Below are 18,448 nucleotides of genomic sequence, written 5' to 3'. Positions count from 1 at the left end.
CTGTTATATTCTGAACTGTCCAGATACTCCTTTTCCAAGTTGTGTTAAGAATATTATTTTGAGGATTTTTTATTTGTTTGTTTGTTCTTTTAAAACAAAGATATAGCACTAGATACTTATGTAAACCCCTAAAAGTTGAATATCATATCATTTATCTCATCAAGTATGTCTGTCTGTGCCTGCCTGACACAAACTGCACTGAGTAGCGGATGTCTTAAAATAGGCTTAACTTACTGTTGATGCCACGACCTGGTGCTATATACTAAAGAACAGCGTGGCAGACAGCCTGAACCTGTGCTCTTTATCTCAGGATTAATGTCAACTGTTTATTTTATGTTTTTAGTTTTTCTATATCGTGCAATGTACATTTATCACTATAGTCTGCATTACAAACATTTATGAAAAGAAGCAAAAGGAAGTATCAGTTAAATCAGTTAACACCCTGGTGTGAAAACCACATTAGTTTAAAGTCACAACTCTTTCCTTTTTCAGTTTCTCTGCTACAGACACACAAACATGTATGTTCCAAGGCAGACAGCACAAATCTGTGATCTTCATCTCAGGATTTATGTCAAGAGATAGAGAAAAGTCTGTTCAAACACATTTATGTATAAACATTTGAGGGACTAACATGTTTATTTTAAGACACAAAGAAAGAACACACACACAGATATATTAGATGAAATAAATTCAAAAGCAATGTGATTACAGCACCTTAAAACTAGCTAAATGATCTGGTACAAAATTACTAAATTTCCCAGAGGAACCGACCCAAGGGATTAATACAATTCTATCTAAAAAGAAAAAAAACCATGTCACTTCAAAAGGCTAACATTCCAAGGCGCATTTCTGTTGCACTTTTGAGTGTTAAAGCTACTAATCAATACTTTGCTGAAGATTTTCACGTACACTCATGGAGATTGTTGGAGTTGCATGTTGCCTTTCCAATTCCAATCATATTTCAAATACACTGGGACAAAATTGTGTTTCTCAGGGCCAGGATCTGAGCAACATGGAGACCACACAACACAAAGAAATAAACACAAGGAAAGATTAAAAATAAATATGTATAAAAGATGGCTTATTTTGTGAATGTTACAGTGAGTTTAGCAGCCTTATTGCCTCTGGAACAAAGCTGTTTCACACTATTATTGATTTCATGAACCAATATCTCCTACCAGATGCCAGGATATTGACAAACTATAACAAACTATAAATTGGGCATAAATGACAAATAGTGCAACTTTGGATGAACCTTAGATATTCATCTTAATAGTACAAATTGAGTAGTGCAACTTGTATGTGAGTAGGACGTGAATGATAACAGTGGGTTATTTCACAGAGTGGCAGCTTGAAGAATTTGAACAGTTTATGTCCAGGATATGAGAGGTCTGCAGATGTTTTCTTCCTGTTTCCTAACCCTGGACGTGTACAGATCAGGACTGGTGATCTCTCTGCAGACCTGGTTGTCTGTTGCAGTCTGGCCCTGTCCTGTGTCAGGACTTAACTGAACCAGACAATGATTAATGTGCACAGGACAGACTGGATGATGGCAGTGTACAAGATGGCCAACAGCTCTTGTGGCAGGTTGAACTTGCTAGAAGTACAAACTCTGCTGGGCCTAGGGTATACAGTATATGAAGACCACTTGAAACTAGTGATGGGACGTTCTGTATCGAGGCTTCGGAGCGTGTGTCGAGTAATGGAGGGGGCGTTTCCGCGAAGCGCGTATCGAGGCTTGCTTCATTTATGGGAGGAGCTGAAAATGATGACGTCCGAAGCCTCGCTGCCCGGCTGTACCACGTGACTGGTTCATGAAGTGGTTCGAACTTTGCCGCGAGATATGACAGCGATATAAACCCCTCAGACTTCATTCAAAAATGTGGGTGTTTGATGGAGAGTTGCGGTTAGTGAGAGTTTGGAGACCGTATGGAGGTTTATGAGAGTGAGGAAAGTCAGGAGAGAATGGAGCCAGCTAAGAAGAGGAGGATGTCCTCCCCTGTGTGGGAACATTTTGATCTTATTCCTCCCAACAAGGTATGTAAATTTCTACAGAAGATGTATTTTCATGATACTGATGGTGCAATACAATTTATGTTGAGCTGTCTTGACTTTTGTACAAGGTGAAGTGTTTGCTATGTGCCAGGGAGCTGGGATATAACAACAACACCTCATCCATGCTTAGGCACTACAGAGCTTTGCATGAGAATAAGGGGGACACCGATCGTGGAGCAAGACCAGGTGAGCCATCAAATGCAATGATAATATAGGATGCAGTAATGTTACTAAATGATATAACAATATTATACAACTGTTATAAGTTACGTGTGTGATATTTATATTTGTGCTTTATCTTTATTGTCTTTCCTCAGGAGAACAATCTCAAATAGATGAAGACCTGGTCAGCATGGTGATTGAGGACTCCCAGCCATTTAGCATTGTGGAGGACAAAGGATTCAAAAGATTTGTTAAATCATTAAATCCTAGCTATGTTCTCCCCACTAAAAAGGTCATAAAAGCAGTGAAAATTTAGTTTTTACAGAATAAAATGTGAACAGGCAGGACTGCTGTCCATACCTCAACGTTACAAAAGCACAACTACTGTCCACACCCCAACCACACCTCACCTCACAGTAAATGATCATTTCCATTTCAAGCATTTCCAAATAATCATTTCCCATACTGCCACTATAAATATACACAGTATACTGCCATCACTACAATATACATGTTTTACACACTCCTTTTGTTGTTGACATTTACAGGCTGTGTGCAAAATGCCACACTCTTCAAATTCATGCCAGCTATTATTTTTACGTCCAGTAGGTGTCCTGCTAGAGCAAATGAAGCTTCATGAAGCTTCGCGTTGGGGTGAACCAATTGGATGAAAAGCTTCAGTGCTTCATGGGGCTTCATCTGCCCATCACTACTTGAAACTCAGTGAAAAGGTGGATCTGTCAAGGTCTGTGTGCAGGGAGGCAGAAAAGGACCCAAAATACAGACTCAACACAGAGGCAAAACTTAAACTCAAAATGGCAGCTTTAATGCTGGACACAAGAAAAACTAAACTTGAATATACAAAACAAACTTGGCAGGCACTGACAAACAGAAACATGGGGCTTAAATACACCGAGGTATAACGAGGAAAATGAGACACAGAAGGAAAGCACAGCTGGGAGTAATTAGACTGGACGAGACAAGGGAAGCAAAACTAGAAACACTGACATGAGACATGGACCTTCAAAGTAAAACAGGAAACACACTGATTGAACTCTAGACATGTAAACTTGATAGAGACCAGGGAGACAGAACACAGAGACCTGAAACGTGGGACAGAAAGGCACAGAGTGGACACAACATGGAACACAGCGAAACCTTTTGACAAAACCTAAGAACTAAGACCTTAACAGCCATAACCGCAACCTAGGATAATAATAATAATAATATAATATTATCTCCACAGTCTTGTACAGGTTAAGCTTCCGGTGGTTCTGACTGCACCTCCTGCCTGTATGCAGACTCGTTGCTGTTCTGGATCAGATCGATGATGGTGGTATCATCCGTCAACTACAGGAGTTTCACAGATGGTTGTCCTGAGGTGCAGTCATTAGTGTAGAGGAAGAGGAGCAGCGGGGGAAAAAAAAACCCCTGGCGGCAAGTAATGATGATGTGTGGAGGTGGACACACTAACTTGGGTGAACTTCTAGTAAAGGGTGTCTGGCATGACAGTGTTGAAAGTTGAGCTAAAGTCCACGAACAGTTGGTCCATCGACGGTTGGTCAAAATGATGCAGGCCAAGTCTCATATTAACTGCATTACCAGCAGACCTGTTCACCCAGTAAGCAGCTGTCAGGTAATCACTATGGCTGCCTGTTAGATACTGAACCCTCTAGATACTCCTGCTTCAGTTCTGTTAAGAATATAATGATGGAGAATTTTGTTTATTGTTTTTAAACAAAGATACTGTAATAGATACTTATGAAAACACAAAAATTGCATATCATATCATTTATCCCATGTAGTATGTGTGCCTGTGACTGCCTGACACCAACTGCACAAGGTAGCTGATGTCTTAAAATAGGCTTAAGTCACTGCCACAGCGTGGCAGACAGCCTGAACCTGTGCTCTTCATCACTCACAAGATTAATGTCAACTGTTTACTTTGTTTTTTTATGTCCTGCAATGTACATTTATCACTATAGTCTGCATCACAAAAGTTTGTGGAAAAGAAGCAAAAGGAAGTATCAGTTAACATCCTGGTGTGAAAACCACATTACATTAAAGCCACAACTCTTTCCTTTTTCAGTGACTCTGCTACAGACACACTAATGTCTGAATGTTCTGAAGTACTGCGTGGCAGACAGCACGAACCGGATTTATGTCAAGAGATTAAGAAAAGTCTGTTCACACACATTTATGTATAAACATTTGAGTGAAGCAAAACTCATATGTAAAACTGAGAGCCAGTATAATGAATGGGCAAGTTGCAACTGATGGCTTGTCTTTATTCTCAGCAGTTTCAGAAAAACATTCATTGTCTTATAAATAACACCTTTCTGTGCACATAGTTACAGATTTGTCTCCACGTTTACAAATCAAACTTTTAAATCTTAGTGAATTTCACAAGATCTTGCAGATCACGTGCTCTGCATTTTATTGCTTTTAGTTAACTGTAAAAACTTTGGCTCCACCATGTGATGAGTGCTGATACTATGCGTTTTTACATTTACTACTAAAGGCTACAGCTTTTACTAGATCATCACAAGAATTATCACTAATCACCAACTAATACACGTAAAGGAATGCAAGGTTATTATAGCGTTGTCCCTTTCTACATTATGCTTGACTTAAACGTAATGGTTTGTATGGCTGAGATACATACAGAGAATAAATGTAACACTTTGAGACAGATTTATGTAAAACATGAGGAGAGCACAGATTTTATTGTACTATTGTACAAATATTACTGGAAATCTAAATGTTGGTCAACAAGCTTCAAAGCATTTATTATCATTGCATTTGAAAATACAACAAAATTTTAATTGCATCACCAGGTTGCCGACCAAACGCACACAGTTATACGTGTCTCACAAAGTCCACTTACTGACTTTTTCATACATGTCAAGCATATAACATAAATTATTGATGGATTTATGTCACCTTACACAATATACTGAAACTATATTAAAATACTGCTTAGAAGAACTGCCTGCAGGGGAGTTTGTGCCCTTCATGTTTTTGTATTGCTTGATGTCTCTGTTGGTTCTCAGTCATCCAAAACACAAGCCGAGCAACAAAGCATATGCTGTGCAGTACAGAGAACTCTACATTGGAGAAGCCGCATAGCCACTCGACAAATACGTGACACAACATAGAAGAGCCACCACGACAGGTCAAGACTCAGCTGTACCTCTGCACCTAAAGGACAAAGTCACTCTTTCAGGGATACCAATGTTCATATTTTGGACTGAAAAGACAGATGGTTGGTTTGAAAGAGGAGCTAAATAGACCATCTATGTCCACTGTGAACGACCACCTTTGAACAGAGTGAGCAGCTTATGACACCAACTGTCAGCTACCCACAATGCAGTCCTGAGATCCCTCAATAGGTCACAAGATAGGGTAAAGGTCTTTCAGTGGTTTCATCCAAAACCTCTGATGGTAATGGCCCACGCCTTTTTACACACTATGGCTAATGTCATGTCGCAGATGATTAATAGTGGGTCAATGATCACCTCCTAAGGGATAGCCCCTACTAGGGACTGGGACTTTCCACCTGATGAGAGGTAAAACGTCTTCAAAAAAATTGATCTCTTAATTCTCTACTATGATCAACAGCTGTGAACAAACAAGCCAGTGTTTTATGCATAATACAGTTTTTTCCCCCTTTCTCACTGACAACTGTGAAGCTTAGGTAATGTCACATGGTTTAGAGGTTTAGCAGCTCAGTGAAAACAGGATATAGTTTGTGGTTTTAATGTCATGACAACACAGGAAAAAGTAGCCCTGATGTTTTTATCTCAAACAAAATGAACAGCCCACGTCTGCTTAACACAACACAAGGAAAGCACCATCACTGATCAAAGCCTTTTATTTAATCTCCAAGGTTAAATGTTGGTTAGAACCTTTACAAGGTTGATGTAGTTTATTTAAATTATGTCAAATAAAATGTAGTTCAAATATAAAGCATTTATAAATAAGTATAAATAAGTATTTCATGTATATCAAATGCCTTCTAAATAACTTTCCCCCCCTTTATGTTTCCTTCAAAATTAATAATCCAGTGAGTACTTGTTAAATATGTTTACCTTCACGTTCACTGCAAAGATGGAATTGCTAAAGTGCCATAGTTTTATTAGACAGTTGACTGAAAGTCAACATGTTAGGGTTTAGGTTTCAGAATGTCAGACTGTTTAGGAGAACGTTAACTTTCATCTTGATTTGAAATAGGTGGTGTTTCTCTTGATTCTCTTGCAAGCTGCTTCAGTCTAATATCTGAGTAGACAACGTCCTCTTCAGCTTCATCTGAAAGAAGTAGAAACAGAAAACTGTGTCTTGTGTAATCAAAAGATGCTGATGTTGTACATTGAAAACAAGAAAGTTTTCACAAAGATTCACAATGACACAATATTTGTATTTTTTGCTCTGTACATCACCACAGTGGATTTCAAATAAAACAAATACGTGTGATTGAAGGAAAGACTTCAGTTTTAATTGGCTTTAATTCAAGGCTTAAAAAAATAGACCCTCAATTTCAGAGGCTCAAAACTGGATATTTAGACAATTGATTAACAAGCTGCATTAAGGCCAAGTTCTGTTTCCTTTTTATTTCCTGAAAAATGAAGCCGACATCATATCTAAAATCATACAAAAGCTCTAAATTTGTAATTGAAGCTTTTTGCTGTACATTTTAAATGTGAGTATAAGGAAGAGTGCCCAAAAAGTAAAGTACCTTTCGGGGTGGAAATGGACAACATAACAAGTTCATTACAAGCTGCAAACCAATAGTTACACTCCAGCAGAGTAAGGTGAGGCTTGATCTAAAAAGAGCCTGCACATTTCTGAAATAAATTTTCTGGACAGATGAAACCAATATTAACTTGTATCAGAAGGGAGGAGAAAAGTATGGAAAAGGAGTGAAATCGCTCATGAGCCCAAGGATACCAGACTGTATTACTAGGTGAAAGTAATGTTATGTGTACAAACTACACCCTTTTTGGCTCCTACCCCAAAGCACACTGTGTGCTGTTGATCTTACGTGCTGCACAATAATGTTTAATATTTAGTATTTACTGTCATATTCCCATATATCATTGTGATGTTATTTATTCTATTACTCTTGTTTACTTCTGCTTGTTTTCTTTTTTCTTTCTCAACAGGTGATCCAGGTGATCGATATATGCATTTTCTTTTTCTGCCCATTCTGTTGGTTTTTGTTTTTTGCCCTTCTCCCCCGTCCCTCTTCTCAGCTGTTTCTCTTTCTCCCCTTCTTTCCCCCAGCCAAGTCTGTCCCGTATTCAGCAAGTGAAAATAAAATAAACAATAAAAGGTGAATCAAATGGACCATTACAGCAAGGCTGGGATGGTCAACTTGGTAAAGTAAATCCGTTGGGCATCTTTCTTTGCCTTTAGACAATAATTCTGATGGCAAAAGAGCCAAACGGGACAGGCAAAAAAAAAAAAGAAAAAAAAAGAAAAAAAAGAAAAGAAAGTAATGTTATGGGCAAATGGGTCAATCATGCTTGCTGATGATGTGACTGCTGATAGAAGTAGAATGATCATGAAGCAACCCCATCTCTGCCGGGATTCAACTATTAAATACATAATTAAATTGATAAGCTGCAAACTAGCAACACGTGGCTTGTGGCAACACAAGGAAAGAAAAAGTAGCATTGTAAGCTCTATGGGTTGTAGGCAGTCATACTGCAAGATTGAATTAGATCATGTTAGTTTCTCCAGTAAAATTTTATTCCTTTGAAAACTGGAGACTGAAATAAAAAAAAATACTGGTGGTGGCCAGTGTTACCCTCAGTGTCCACGTAGAAAAAAGCCTATCATATCACTTTCAAAATCCCACGTCGCTTTGTTCTCACAAGCACATTCACAAGATTTTCAGAAAACTTGATCTCTGATTTTGAGGTCTATTTCACTGAGATTCGAACTCACCCAAGATTTTTTGTAGATATGACTTTAATTAACTTTTGATACATTTGCTACGTTTCTTTATTCTCAAATTATCACATTCACAAACTTGGGTGTCCCGCCTGCCCATCTGCTTAACAGGGTGAAGACAATAACCCATCAGCCTTTTACAAATGAGGGGTAAATATTACTAAATATTTAATGAAAAACTTTTATAAAATTCTTTGAATTAAAGGTGAAAGTCAGCATTTCAATCACATATTGACTGTTTGGGTTGAAATCAATTGTGGTCCTGTACAGAAGTTGCTACAACGCTACAAAAATATCCTTTTGTCCAACAAATTATTGCCACTAACTGTTTTATAACAATTTAGCATATACTTCTGTGTGGTGATCATTGAGACAAAATTGATAAAGACAACACATTTAATATAAAAATCTTACCTTCATTAACAGTCATAATGCCAGTTGTGTTTTTGAATTTCCGGATACCAAGAAACACAGCCAGAATGAGTAGAATGGCAACAGCGCTTACTACCACAGCCACAGTCACAATGCAGTGGTCAGAAATATTACCTAGAAATTAAAACCATTAAGAAGAAATTACTGAAATAATGTAAATATAGTTTACTGGGCTACAATGTTCAATTCAATTCAATAAAACTTTATTGATCCCGAAGGTTGACCCCAAAGGAAATTGGGTTAAGGCTGCCGACCTTTGCCAGGGCCATCTTACCCTTCCGACCATACATACATTACACTACATCACATGGAGAAGACAGGTCAGAGGGGTATAACAATGCAAAATGCACAACATGAGGAAAGACAAGGAGAAAAAAGAACCCCAGACTGCGCTCCAACAGGGAGATCAGATTGAGAACAGAAAAAACACCTCAGACATGAGAAGCCAAGCAGGAAAGATAAGGGAGAGGGAGAAGGAGAAAGTGCGACCGGCTCCGTCAAGAGCCAAGAGTCTTCAAGTCATACGTACTTCCAATTTATGCTTCAGCATTTAAAATAAATAAAATAAATCATTTAAAATGAGAAAAACTCCTATAAATACCTATACTAAATAAAATAATAAAATAAATCACTATTTAAATATAACAGAACGTAATATTTTTTTTATATTACCTGTGCAGCTTATAAGGTGGATGATGGTTTGTTCTCTGCTTATATTGTTTTGGACGATACACATCAGCTTTCCCAGCAGCTGACCATGTAAACTGATAGAAACATTTGAAATGTTGCGGTTTTCTGCAATGCTGGGTTGGGTTTTTATCAACAAGTTATCATCCAAAAACAAGGTGAACTCTACTTCATCTCCTTCAGAGGAGCAGCTGACTGTCATCTGTTGTGGTGACAAACACATCTGCAAAACAGCTGGTTCTGACACAGGAGCTGAAAGACAAACATATAGTCAACATATAGTCACATATGGATGCAATACAAACTGCAATTTAACATCCACTGTCAGCTCTGCAGTGGTCGATATCTACAGACACTCTGTTTCTCTTTGTACCTGCTAAATTATTATTGTTAAAAAAAACTGCATCTTGCAATTTTTGTGATCTTTGGGAGAGTTTGTCAACATAGATATTTTTTTAAAACAAAATCCTAAAACAGATCTATACTGCTTTTAAAAAAAAAACAACTTACAAGTTAGTAATGTTTTTGATTATCCAAAGATATATTTTAGCTTTACAACACATTTAACATGTTCATTTCTGTTACATATATTTCACACTACCTGTGCAGCTTGTAAGGTGGGTGATAGTTTGTTTTCTGCTGGCATTGTTTTGAGCAACACATGTCAGGTTTCCCATTAGCTGACCAGGTAAGTTGATGGTAACATTTGAAACGCTGTTGTTTTCTGTACTGTTGGCTGTAGGCTGTATCAACAACTTATCATCCAAAGACAAAATGAGCTCTACTTCCTCTCCTTCAGAGAAACAGCTGACTGTCATCTGTTTTGGTGACAAACACATCTGCATAACAGCTGGTTCTGACACAGGAGCTGAAAAAAACAAACATATAGTCACATATAGACACAGTATCAACTGCAATAAGACATTCACTGCTACTCTAAGGAGTGTAAATACATATCAATACAGGCTTTATGTAAGTGCTTACTCATAGCTTACTTATATAAAATGTGTGCATAAAATGAATGATAATTTTATAACTCACTTATAATATATAACCAGCAATACGAACAACGATAAATACAAACTGTTCATGTAACTACCTGCTTTTTAAATTTCCAGTTTTAGCATTTTTTTAGCACATTTTGACATGTACATTGTTATTACACAGATGTTATTCAATAAGTCAATAAGTTGTTGGTCTTACCGAGTATATGTAGATGGATGTTAACTGTGTGCAATAACACACCGTCAGTAGAACTGTGTGTTTCCATGCTGTACTCTCCAGAGTCATGTTTTGTTGCTTTTTCGAGTTTCAATGTTCCATTTGGGAAAAATATAGTACGATTCTTGTATTTTTCATTGAGACTAATTAATGTATCATTTATTAAGGTTAAAATTTTTTCTGTACTCTTTTTCAAGCTTGTCTTCATATGTGGTTTAGTAGGTATGTAAAAAACGAGTGGTTCTCCTAAAACTCCAAAACACGTCTGGGGTCCAGGTTCAGTTAGATTGCATTCTGAAGACCCTGGTAAGAAAATGAATAAACAAATGTATACAAAGAGGGAAATTAATAACTATCATTTATTTGCACTAAATAAATGAAAACCATAAACTTTGTATATATGTAACCAATTAATTGTTACTGACAAAATTCATGTGTATGAAACTTGAGTAATACTATTAATGGCACCGTTATCTGATGTACAGCACTATATCAAACAGAAATGTTCTCTCACCAGACTAAACAATAAATCATCTAAGTAATAACAAATAATAAGATAAAACATTAAAATGTTTAATGTGGATTAACAATATGGATTCATTTTGTTCTTCTAGGTACTGTTTACTGGCTGAAGCGTACCTTGTGGCACAGCGGTCATTGCTGGAGTTGCGATGATGATGTAGATCAAAATCATCTTCTGTTTGGACAGAATCAGATTATTTTGCATGTGTAGTGTACTATCAAATGTGTGAATTATCTACACAATGAATCAATAGAAACTGTTCTTACTTTGGAAAATAATGCAACAACTACTGACATACTAGACATTTTTTCCTTTTTAACTAATGTCGCCATGACAACAGTCACTCACCATATTTAAAATAAGATGTCTTCTTACTCTCTGGCATGTGAATTCACCACTGGCACCTGGATGGTATATTTCTGGTCTTTTTTCCCTTTCATGAAGAAAATGGAGGAAGACATTATTTGCCTTCATCACAACCAGAGCACGAGACTCACTGTAAATATAAAATCATTTGGTACACTACATTACTCTGTTTGGGTCGGGGGACCCGATCCTTGGGGTGGACCAATTTTTTGTGTGTGGGGTTTAAAAGCCACCAAGGCACGGTGTTTAGAAAAAATGCGTCTCAGCTGTTCTGATGCTCCTGACACATCACTATGGGTTTTTGCTTAGGCAGCAGTTGTCCTTCTCTCCTGGATTGGCTAGAGCTTTCTTTAGGTGTCTTACCAGCTTTGACAAATGTCCAGGTGGGATGACCACATTTACTAAGGGCCTTCTTGATGTGATGTTCTTCTGCCTCCCTGGCCGCTGTGTCTGTGGGGATGGTGTTGGCTCTATGTTGTAGCGTCCTGATGACACCCACTTTATGCTCCAGTGGATGATGAGAGTCAAACCTTAAATACTGATCCGTATGCGTAGGTTTACGGTACACATCAGCTTTTAGATGTCCCCCATTACTGATGGAAATCTCACAGTCTAAGAAGGCTAACCTGCCAATTTTCATATCCTCCCTGGTGAATTTGATGTGTCGGTCCACCGAGTTAATGTTATCCATGAATTGTGGTATGTCCTGGGACATTCCAGGGTAGGATACCAAAGCCCTCTTTTCCACTTCTTCCATGTACAAATTGGCCACGATGGGTGAAACTGGGGAACCCATGACCCACCCATGTTTCTGCCTGTAGTACTGACCCTTGTATGTGAAATAGGTGGAATTAAGATACAGTTCCAAAAGCAAACACACTTGGTCGAAGCTGAGAGTGGCAATGACCTCCCAGTGGAAATTTCCTTCAGTGGTGCCGGTTTCAGTCATTATGCTAATGTACTGTTTATAAGATTGGGGCAACCTACAGTCAGCTGAGACTAAAGAAGTCACTTGGATGAGTGACAAACGTTTCTCCCACTGAAAACACTACGTCCAGATGAACAGAATCAACTTTTGGGGATTTACTTACTTGGATGATTGAGCATGCATCAAGACGATGTACGACGTTTAGTTAAAGTTCTGTGTGCATATGTGTGGGTTGTACCTGTATGTCAGATATTTTCTAAAAATACCATTTTTTTGTTGGAAGCACTCACAGTATAAGACTTCCCATTACTTTAACAAGTCTAGTAACTCTCATTTTAATTGTTATATTAATTGTTATATGGCTGATCAAACAAATTATAACTATCAATGAATATTTTGCAGCAATAATTACATGTGAAAACAGTTTTCAAATTGCTACTTTAAGCTTAAATTTTACTGTTGTCGTCAACACATCAGCACTATTTATGACATATTTGTCTGAACTGTGGACACCAAAGCTATGGTGACCAATCAAAAGGGTTTCATAACATTTTTTGTGTTATCTAGTATTTTTTACAATCATAATCAATCAATCAATGTTTACATTTTTTAGATTGTTTTTATAGTACAGTAATTTCACCGATTAGAATTAAGTTTAGCATTACTTACCAGCAACTGCAGTTCTTCTCTGTGGCGGCAGTTATGACGGGCTTTGGGCTGCTGTGTTTGTCTTGTGGTTTGGACAGAAATGAGTAAGCATGTATTTAAAGTCATGTTAGTCTTACTCAAGCAATTAAGTGTCTCATTATACTTGTCTTTACTTATACAAACATGTAAATGCAGTAGTTAGACAAATTAGAGTATCACTAGTCATGTTTGAGCTGCTATGTGGATGGAAAGAGTATCTTTACTTACAGTTACTAAGTGTAGCCCAGAAAATCATCTCGGGGTTAAACTGTTGATAATAGAAGAGAATCTTTTAAGGTGTGTTTTGCAATATATGCAAAAAGACAGCATTGAGGGTTCCTTTAAATCATGGAAATGTCCCATTATATTACTATAGCATCACAAAAGTTTAGATAAGTTAATTCATCAAGACACCCAACACAGATAATCCCATGTTCTACTCTCACTAGACTGACTGTGATACCGCATGCTTCTCTGAATCTCTGTAAACATACCAATGAAGCACTATATGCCTTTAAAAGGATTTTATTCTCACGTCCTGTGAACTCATCAACATGGTCTACAGCAAGTATCGGTTGACACCCTAATGTGGGATGCTAAAACTATGTTAGGTTAAAACCACAGCTCTTTCCATTTTAAATTTGTTGCAGATGCACTGACTGATTGAAGTTTATATTTAAAGATACAAAGAAAGTACACCCACACAAAGTGTGAGAGAGAGGGGTACAATATCATATAAACTGCAGGGAGAGAAATGTGATTATAATATATTAAGGTTAGTTAAATGATCTGGTATAAAAGTAATAGAATAATGTTCGTGTATTAAGAGTGGTTTATACTTTGGAGACATTACTTCACAAAGACACAGTGAAGCTCCTTCTGATCGTCTCTATACTTGTCCATCAACACCCTGAAAACAAACACTGTATCAGTAGCACTCTTTCTTGGCATTAAGCTATACTGCTGCTCACTCGTCACTTTCTCTCTTATTAACCTAGCTTCAACACTTTCCTTTCTCTTCATGGTATGGCTCATCCACTGTAAATCACTCATGTTCGTAAAAACTAGTACCAGTGCAATTCCCCATTCCTCAGCCATCTCACTCTCCAAGACTGAGTTAAAATAAATCAAGTTAAAAAGCCAACTCTATTTTTTTTTTATCTATCTTAGACAGACAGATAGATGGTGATGTAGTTTTATGATAAGCCAAAGCCAGCTTGGCTCAAAACTAACTCAAAGTATCTCCAACACACTGCTGTAAGGTTACTATTAGTTTCAGGTGCATCACTCTGGTGCTGAACCCACCAGTTAGCTCATTTCTGTCACTTGGTGTATGGGTTTGATAGCTGAAGAATAAACCGAGCTAGCATAGTTGTTGTATTAACAATAACATTTCAGTTTTTACAAAGCTACACTATACTTAGACTAAAAAATGACATAAACATGTACTTACAGCATACATGTGTCTCTCCATGTAAGTCTGCTTTATATGTATGCAACTAGCACTTGCAGTATACTAGGCAGCTGGTGGCTAAAATCACTGGTACTGGCGCCACCTGGTGGTGAGCCTGTAATGCTTCATCCCAGGGTTAATATTAACAGACAGTCTGTTAAAAGAAGCTGTAACTCAGGAGTTTTCGGTCTTTTCAGTGCTTTGAGAAGAACACATGTCAGTTGTAAATCATTCATTTCTATGCATGCATCAGAGTCAACACATTTACGTTTATATTTGAGAACATTTTACACATTTACAAAGCTTTCACAAATCTCTGTTTAAATTTCGATATTTGTTTACACATTTACAAATCTGATCTCTCACATATGGTTGTAAATAGGAAAACATGGATTGAGGTACAAATATACAACTATCCACTCAAATTTACAAAACAATTACTGCAGTAATAGCCTTTACAATCACAATTAAACAAGATCTTGCAGGTGTTCTGCATTTTATTGCACTGGATCCATCACCACCTGGTATGGCAACAGCACTGCCTACAACTTCAAAGCTCTCCAGAGAGTGGAGCAAAGATACAGTAATTGGAGGTGAGCTTCCCTCCCTCCAGCACATCTACAGGAAGCGGTGCCTGAGGAAAGCGGGGAGGATCCTCAAAGACTCCAGTCACCCCAGTCACACACTGTTCAAACTACTTCAGTCCAGCAGGATGTATGATAGTGTCCGGTCCTGAACCAGCAGACTGAGGGACAGCTTTTTCTATCAGGGCATCAGACTGCTCAACATTGACCACTAACATAGACACTTCACTGTCACTTACCGAAACTTCGACACTTATGCACTCCATATTGCACATAAATGCCATTTCTTTTGCACAATATTCATACTGCTGACTTCTCTATATGTTATATATATATATATAAAAACACCCAGCACGCCCCTGCGGGCGGTTTATCCTTCAAGCTCAGGTCCTCTACCAGAGGCCTGGGAGATTGAGGGTCCTGCACAGTATCTTAGCTGTTCCCAGGACTGCGCTCTTCTGGACAGAGATCTCCGATGTTATTCCCGGGATCTGCTGGAGCCACTCGCCTAGCTTGGGAGTCACCGCACCTAGTGCTCCGATTACCACGGGGACCACCGTTACCTTCAAGGACCATGACATGTTGCTTGTGAAGCTTTGACACAAGAATTTCTCTCGCATGTGCTGTACCAGTGTGCCAATAATGTGTTGTGACAATAAAAGTGATTTGATTTGATTATAAAAGAAAACAATAATTCTTACACTCTTGTCTCTTTCCACTTTATGTCTGGCTTTGGTTTATAGTTTGTACTGCAAAACACAGAAAATAAATGCAACATTTTGAGAATGTTGGGATTAATACTGGGATTAATAAAGTATGCTGATTGAGAAGGAATTGTGTGGAACACGAGGAAAACACGTTTTATTATACTTTCAAAATGTCACATGACCACAAAACATGACATATAATACTGAGACTCTAAGCTGCAGGCAAAAAGCTGTATGCACTGAGAATACATGACTAAAATAACAAACTGTAACAGGAGAAGTATTTCTAGAGTGAGCCTTTCATGTTTTTTGTATTGTTACATAGAATAAGTGGGCATTTTGATATCTGCTATGATTCCTAATAGTAATATCAGGCCAGTGTTACGCAAGATACATGTATAGTATACACTTTCTCAGCGTGTGCTGTGCAACTAAGTTGGGTTTCATTGTTTTACAGTCATGACAGACACAGTGAATATTAGCTAAAATGTTTAAGCTATGAGATGATGGTTGATGCTTGACTCAGCTGTTGTCTTAGAGAGGCACAGCTCACCTTTGCTGTTATTTGCTATATATACAAAGAAGAGCACAAGAAACGCACAAACACTAATGACCACAGCTTTTTAAATCTCCAGTGTTATATGTAAGATGTTGGTGAGAGCTTCTAACTGAAACTGCTAACTTGGCATGAACAGGTTTAAGACTGGTGCTAGGTCAGAATGTATTAGGGGAAAGCTAACTTGCATCTTGATTTGAACGTGGTGTTGCTTTTCTTGTACGCTGTTTCACTTTAACATCTGAGTAGATGATGTCATCTTCAGCATCATCTGAAAGACATAGAAACAGAAATTGATTTTTAGGTAGTCAAAAGATTTTACAATTATATATGAAAGACTTGTAACAATAATGTTAGGATACTGTCAGATTCAGGTAGTTTGTGCTATGTGCACCACTGCAATGGATTTTGAAAGAAACAACCAAAATATGATTGAATTCCAGACTTAGGGAATTTAACAAAAGTGTTGCATTAGCTGTTTATGAGTTGGATCTATTGAACCCTGATGTTAGATTGCATCCCAAAGACCCAAATTGATGCAGACCATCAAAACTTTAGGAGAACTTTAGAAGTCAGTAAACTGGTACATTCTTTTAAAAAAGGATTTCAGTGGCTGGCTCAGCAATGCCATTCTTCTTCTTGCCATGCAAACCTCCACCTCAGAGGCTCTTTGAGATCCCTCATGTAATCCCACCCCCACCTTGACCTCCTTCCTCACACTACACTACTGTCTCACTGTCTTCATACATGTCCTGCACCACCCTCATATAGTTCTTGGACACTCTTCTTTCTCATATAGTGCCCTGTTTTCTCTTCTCCACCCAGGCACAGTGCAACTCCTTCTGGACTTCTCTATACTTCTCTATCAAAACTGTCTCATTAACATATGACTCTCTCATCCCTCCTTAACCTAATGTTAAAAAAACCTTCCCACAGCTTCAGGGAATGGTTCAGTCTGTTTTGCAAGTATCTTCCCTGTATCTTGTATCATATCTTCACAGGTATGTAATCTGGAGTTCAACGCTTCCGTACAGATCCTTTGCACTTCCTTCTTCACTATCTTCACTCCATTTGAGGCCTTCCTCTCTGAAGATGGTCCTTAAAATACTCACTGTAACTTACTGCACATCCTTTCCAGCTCATTTTTTTTAAAATAACAAGTCAATACAAGGCACTTCCTCCTTCTTCAGTATCCAGCCTCACATACACGTCAGTTTGACCCTTTTTCCTTTGTCACCTCTCTCTTCGCTGTACACTAGATGCCAAGTGCTCCTGACCTTTTGACTTTTTCTTTCCCAGCCTTGTACTTTCTGGTGCTTACTCATTCCAACACCAAATCTCCTTGTCTTCTTCCCTCTGTTCATTAATTAAACCAAATACCATCTTGGCAGTCTTCTTCACCACCACAGACTGTATTTCAATCACATATTGATTACTTTATTTAAAATACATTGTTGTGGTATACAGAGACAAAACAACAAAAACTGTGTCTTTGGGCAACAAGCCATGGCTCTAACTGTAAGGTGAATAACTTACTTAACTAGATGAATTTCATATTTTCCAAAATTATTTTCAGGAATGTCGAGACACCTGCATTGTTTTATATTAATTTGGGAAGTGATTGTGTAATTTTAGTGTGGTACTCAATGAGACTGAACTGACAAAGGCAGTAGAGTTAATTTAACATGTACAGCAAATCTTACCTTCATTAACAGTCATGATACCAGTTGTGTTTTTGAAATGCCGAGTACCAAAGAACATAGCCAAAATAAGCAGAATGGCAACACCTCCTACTACAGCCACAGTCACAACGCAGAGGGAAGACTTAGTACCTAGAAAATAAAATCATTAAGAAGAATATATTGAGATAATACATTCTTGTAGATGAAGATATAGTTTAAAGGGCTACAATTACCTCAAGTCACACATACAGTTAGGTCCATACACAAGTTTTGTTTTTTTACCTGTTTACTAAAACACTTCCAATTAGAGTTATATGATGGACATAGACAGAATTTGTAGACACTCAGCTTGTATTTGAGGTTATCCACATACAAATTGGATGGAAGGTTTAAGAGTTTCAGCTCCTTAACATGTACCACCTTTTTTTAAAAGGGACCAAAAGTAATTGG

General features: G+C 37.8%; 2 protein-coding genes across 2 annotated transcripts; one reads left to right on the top strand and one right to left on the bottom strand.

Annotated features, from left to right (window-relative positions):
* The first annotated feature begins 1,691 nt into the window (after positions 1 to 1,691).
* Positions 1,692 to 2,916, top strand: LOC309715002 (uncharacterized protein). The gene is made up of 3 exons (XM_082547768.1): positions 1,692 to 2,037; positions 2,124 to 2,241; positions 2,373 to 2,916. The coding sequence occupies exons 1-3, from the start codon at positions 1,930 to 1,932 to the stop codon at positions 2,531 to 2,533; spliced, it is 387 nt and encodes a 128-aa protein (XP_082403894.1). The 5' UTR covers positions 1,692 to 1,929; the 3' UTR covers positions 2,534 to 2,916.
* Positions 2,917 to 5,055: 2,139 nt separating this feature from the next.
* On the bottom strand, positions 5,056 to 14,476 carry LOC309716132 (uncharacterized protein). Its single transcript, XM_082549762.1, has 10 exons — positions 14,470 to 14,476; positions 13,245 to 13,284; positions 12,999 to 13,059; positions 11,384 to 11,468; positions 11,152 to 11,209; positions 10,495 to 10,815; positions 9,893 to 10,159; positions 9,277 to 9,543; positions 8,587 to 8,718; positions 5,056 to 6,525 (listed from the first exon to the last, which is right to left on the bottom strand). Exons 2-10 carry the CDS (start codon positions 13,270 to 13,272, stop codon positions 6,425 to 6,427), a joined length of 1,320 nt encoding a protein of 439 aa, XP_082405888.1. The 5' UTR covers positions 13,273 to 13,284; positions 14,470 to 14,476; the 3' UTR covers positions 5,056 to 6,424.
* Positions 14,477 to 18,448: the final 3,972 nt, after the last annotated feature.

Source organism: Aulonocara stuartgranti (genome assembly GCF_965226115.1).
Source record: "Aulonocara stuartgranti genome assembly, chromosome: 10".
Taxonomy (NCBI): domain Eukaryota; kingdom Metazoa; phylum Chordata; class Actinopteri; order Cichliformes; family Cichlidae; genus Aulonocara; species Aulonocara stuartgranti.
Note: the sequence above shows the minus strand (reverse complement) of the source record. Positions and strands in the feature narration are given on the sequence as shown.